The sequence below is a fragment of the Eimeria maxima genome, genomic scaffold (assembly GCF_000499605.1).
Source record: "Eimeria maxima Weybridge genomic scaffold, Emw_scaff1632, whole genome shotgun sequence".
NCBI classification, from domain to species: Eukaryota; Apicomplexa; class Conoidasida; order Eucoccidiorida; family Eimeriidae; genus Eimeria; species Eimeria maxima.
Genome location: NW_013564558.1, coordinates 1 through 5,000, shown reverse-complemented (window position 1 = coordinate 5,000; position 5,000 = coordinate 1). Strand labels below are relative to the sequence as shown.

The window sequence follows — 5,000 nt, the reverse complement described above, 5'->3', positions numbered from 1 at the left end:
GCTGTTGCTGTTGCTGCTGCTGCTGCTGCTGCTGCAGAGGGGATGAGTGGTCAAGGATTAAGCCTTCCTCCTTCTAATGCCTCATTAAGAGAAGAAGAGGCAGCAGAATTACAAGGAGGAGATATGGCATTAAAGATACAACTTGCTAATGATACAAAACAACTCAGTGTAAGGAATTGTGCTGCTGCTGCTGCTGCTGCTGATGCTGCTGTTGCTGTTGCTGCTGTTTGTTGCGGTGCTGGTGCTGCTCTTGCTGCTGTTGTTATATTTCTTTTGTTTGTATTTTACTGTGCAGCAACATATACAACATAATCTATCATCTGTTGCCCCTCTTGTTGCTGTTGCTGTTGCTGTTGCTGCTGTTGCTGCTGCTGTTGCTGCTGCTGCTGCTGCTGCTGCAGGTGAAGTGCAGCAGCGAGGTTGGCTACGTAAAGTTATTATTAGCCCAACAATTAGGATTGGAGCCCCGTCGTCTTCGGCTGTACGCGAAGGGGCCAACAGGAGAAAAGTTGCTGCTTATAGATCCTATGTCTTTATGTGATTATAAGGAACTTGCTGCTCCTGCTGCTACTGTATATGCAGAGATTGATGAATAAATACACCACCAATTATTATTTACTTCTCTCCTCCTGCTGCTGCTGCTCTTATACTCCTTATTAAATGGTTATACTGCTGCTGTAGCAGTTATACTCGTTATTTCCTGCTGCTGCTGCTGCTGCTCTCTTGCTGCTGCTGTATTATATATACACAGTGGTGCTGAGCTCCATTCCCTCGTACAATGGGGGGCCCCTCCCCCTACTCGTAAGGTATCAAGGGGGCCCCCCATAAATTGGCGGAGGGGAGGGGGGCCAGTGAACTACATGGTGCCCCTATGGGGGGGCCCTTAAGAGGGTCGTGAATTATGGGGATAAGAGGTGGGGGCCCCTCATCAAAAGGAGGGGCCCCTCATGAAGAAGAGGGGCCCCTCATGAAGAGGAGGGGCCCCTCTAAGGGTCCAGCAGGACATAAATTATATTGTTTTGTATTTGCTGCGGGGAACCGGTAAGGGTTGGGGCCCCCCCCTTGCAGCAGCAGCAACAGCAGCAGCACCACAGTGGTGCGACGTGCGCCATAAGCAGCAGCAACAATTACAGCAGAGAGCAGCAGCTGCTGCTGCAGCAACAGCAGCAGCTGCAGCAGCAGCAACATTATATATATGCATATGCCCGCACAGCGGGAGTTTCTTTTATTGTTCAATCAGGGGTCTTTGCTGCTCTGCTGCTGCAGTAGCAGCAGCAGCAGCAGCAACTGCAGCAGCAGCTGCTGCTGCTGTTTCTACTGCAGCAGGCCCTGCAACACCTGCAGCACAGGGAGAGACTCTTTATTCCTTTGAGCCTCATCATTGACAGCGTACTTGTTTGCTGCTGCTTCTGCTGCAGCTGCTGCTGCAGCTGCTGCTAGAGAGAGGGAGACAGCAGAGCTGCCTGTACACCGCAAATAGGTGACTAGCACAGCAAAATAGGGAAGGCAGGCATTAGGAGCGGCAGTGTCGTGGCTAGCTAGACAGTGACGTTAGCTGGATAGATAGACAGCTATACCTAGGCAGCTAGCTAGCTAGCTAGCTAGCTTGTTGGCTAGCTTGCTGGCTAGCTAGCTAGCTAGTTAGCAACAGGAGGCGCCAGTTAATCGGTAGATGAGCATCGAGACAGCCAAACGGCGAGTCGAGTTGTCGGGCAAATTCACAGAACAATTCGCTAGCTAGCTAGCTAGCTAGCTAGCTGGATACGTAAGCTAGCTAGCTAGTTAGCTAGCTAGCTAGTAAGTATATATACATATGTAGCTAGCTGGATATACAGCTAGTTCGCTGGGTCACAAGACAATTAACAAGCTGAATAGCTAGCTAGCTAGCTAGCTAGATATATGGCTAGCTAGCCAGCTTGCTAGCTAGCTGGACACTCGGTAGGGTATGACGGGGCTTGGGGGTGCAGCGCGCATGCAGAGACTTCTTTGAATATCTTATTTGCTGCTGTCCCTCCCCTCTCCCTGTCTCCCCCATAACACACACATGCATCAGCTGCTGCAGCAGCAGCAGCAGGACGTGCTGCAGCAGCAATAGCAAGAGCAGCAGCAGCTTTTGCTGCTGCTGCTGTTGCTGCTATTATTATTATTATTATTATTATTATTATTATTATTATTATTATTATTATTATTAATTATTATTATTAATTATTATTATTATTGCTGCAGCAGCAGCAGTTATAATTCGTGTGTCTCTGCTGCTGCTGCTAGATGTGCAGATATGTCTGGATGCTGCATCATTTGTTTCTCTGTGTCTCCTTTATATATACCAAGAGAAGGAGACAGGGAGGAAGCAATAGATGCTGCTGTTGCTGCAGGTTGGCCTCCTCCTGCTGCTGCTGTTTCTGCTGCTGCTGCGGCTGCGGCTGCAGCAGCAGCTGCTGCCGCTGCTGCAGCAGCAGCAGCAGCAGCATTAGGACCACTCCTTGCCGCAGATCTAGAGCTTGTCCTTGGTCCCCCTCCTCCTCTTGGTCTTCCTCTTGGTCTTCCCCTGTTGCTGCTTCTTCTTGATGCAGCAGTACCATATCCTGCTGCTGCAGCATTCCCTGCTGCTGCTCCTCCTGCTGCCCCTGCTGTATTTCCTGCTGCAGTGCCATCAAGATTTGCTGCTGCAGCATTAAGTGCTGCTGCTGCATTACAATTATTGCCTGCTGCAGCAATATTTGTATGCATTGCACCACCAGCAGCAGCACCACCACCAGCAGCACCAGCAGCAGCAGCAGCAGATTGAGGAGGAGACAGTACAGTATTAACAAAAGCTTCATCAAAATCATCATAAGGATTATTTGTTTTCTCTGATGTCTCCTCTTCTCCTTCCTCTGCTGTCCCTATAACTGTCTCTAAATTACGTATACCCCCTCGACCTCCACGTACACCCCGAGGGACACGACAAGAACGTAATGCTTGACGAGCGCGCAGCAGCTCAGGAGCATTTCCCTGCAGCAGCAACAGCAGCAACAACAGCAGCAGCAGCAGCAACAGCAGCAAATGCAGCAGCAACAAATAAAAGAGCAGCAAATCAAGGAAAAAGAGATACAGCATACAGAAAAAAAAGACAAGAAATACAGCCAGCAGCAGCAGCAGCACCACCGCCACCATCAGCAGCACTAATAGCAGAAGAAGAAGAAGCAGCAGCAGCAGCAGCAGCAGCAGCAGCAGCAGCAGCAGGTCTTACAGTTGCTGCTGCCCAAGCCTGCTCCGTTGCAGCAATAATTTCTTTAGATCTTTCTTCTACATGTCGTAAACTTCGAGAAGCAATTCGAAAAAAATTACGACTGTCTCCGCAACTAAATTTTAACTAAAAAAAAAAAAAAGGAGACAAAAAAGGAGACAAAAAAGGAGACAGTAAGGAGACAATAAGGAGACAGAAAGCAGACAAGAGGAAGATAATTACGACTGTCTCCGCAACTAAATTTTAACTAAAAAAAAAAAAAGAGACAAAAAAGGAGACAAAAAGGAGACAAAAAGGAGACAGTAAGGAGACAGGAGGAGGGAGACAGTAAGGAGACAGTTAGGATATATATACACAATTCGAAAATAATTACGACTGTCTCCGCAACTAAATTTTAACTCAAAAAAAAAGAGGAGACAAAAAAGGAGACAATAAAGTAGACAAAAAAGGAGACAGTAAGGAGACAAAAAGGAGACAGTAAGCAGACAAGAGAAAGATAATTACGGCTGTCTCCGCAACTAAATTTTAACTAAAAAAAAAAGACAAAAAAGGAGACAAAAAAGGAGACAGTAAGGAGACAATAAGGAGACAGTAAGGAGACAAGAGGGAGATAATTACGACTGTCTCCGCAACTAAATTTTAGCTAAAAAAAAAGGAGACAAAGAAGGAGACAATAAGAAGACAGGAAGGCAATTGACTGTCTCCGCGAGAGAAAGGAGGAGACAGGAAAGGAGACAGGAGACAGGAGACAGGAAAGGAGACAGAAGTATAGTGTTGTGTGTAAGTTGTGGTGTATAGATAGGGATAAAGGAGAGAAAAAAGGGAGAAGAAAAGGAGAGAATAACTAACCGCTGCATGCACAAGAGCAAAGGCATTAACTCCTTGCTCATAGAGACACCATAAAAGGAGACGATCTTCTTCCTCAGTAAATATACTAGAAGGAGACAATCCTGCTGGTAGTCGTAAATCGCTAGGAGAGGAGACAGTACCCGTTAATAATTGTTCCTCTACCTAAGAAAAAAAAAGAGAGACAGTAGCAGCAGCAGCAGCAACAGCAGCAGCAATAAGGAGGAGACAATATAATAGGGGAGGGAGGTAGGAGGAAGGAGGAGACACAGGGACACAGAGGGAGACAGGAGGAGACGAAAAAGGAGACACTAGCTTACCGTTGCCTGTACAGCTCTGCGTTGTAGATCGATTGCCCCTCGTAATTCTTCTGCCCTCTCAATACGCTGCATCATCCTGTCTCCCTGCAGCAGCAGCAGCAGCAGCAGCAACAGCAGCAGAAGGTGCAGGACAACGTTGTGTGCATAAAAGGAGACACTTTATGCATAAAAAAGAATAAAAAAGAGACACGTAAATATAATAAAAAGGAGACACATAAATATATAATAAAAAGGAGACACATAAATAGAAAAGGAGACACTTATATATAACAAAAAGGAGAGACATAAATATAATAAAAAGGAGACAATAAATAAATAAAAAAGGAGAGACAAAGAAAACTTGTGCATATATTTACGTATATATACGAATATATATAACATAAAAAGAAGACACTTATACAGAAAAAAAGGAGAAAAATAAACAGAATAAAAAGGAGACACATAAAAAAAAAGGAGACACATAAAAGGAGACAATTATTCAAGGAGACACAAATAAATATACTAAAAAAGGAGACACTTATTCCTTTAATATTTGCATATCTCTTGAAGAAAAGTTGTGCATATATTTACGTATATATACGTATATATATATATATATATATATA

At 45.2% G+C, this 5,000-nt stretch overlaps 2 protein-coding genes across 2 annotated transcripts; one reads left to right on the top strand and one right to left on the bottom strand.

Annotated features, from left to right (window-relative positions):
- Nucleotides 1–42: 42 nt before the first annotated feature.
- On the top strand, nt 43–596 carry EMWEY_00054350 (hypothetical protein, conserved; the record flags this gene model as incomplete). The annotated part of the gene is made up of 2 exons (XM_013480120.1): nt 43–168; nt 402–596. The coding sequence occupies 2 exons, from the start codon at nt 43–45 to the stop codon at nt 594–596; spliced, it is 321 nt and encodes a 106-aa protein (XP_013335574.1).
- A 1,639-nt stretch (nt 597–2,235) lies between these two features.
- On the bottom strand, nt 2,236–4,467 carry EMWEY_00054340 (chromatin remodelling complex protein SNF2L, putative; the record flags this gene model as incomplete). Its single annotated transcript, XM_013480119.1, has 3 exons — nt 2,236–2,994; nt 4,079–4,240; nt 4,396–4,467. The coding sequence occupies 3 exons, from the start codon at nt 4,465–4,467 to the stop codon at nt 2,236–2,238; spliced, it is 993 nt and encodes a 330-aa protein (XP_013335573.1).
- Nucleotides 4,468–5,000: the final 533 nt, after the last annotated feature.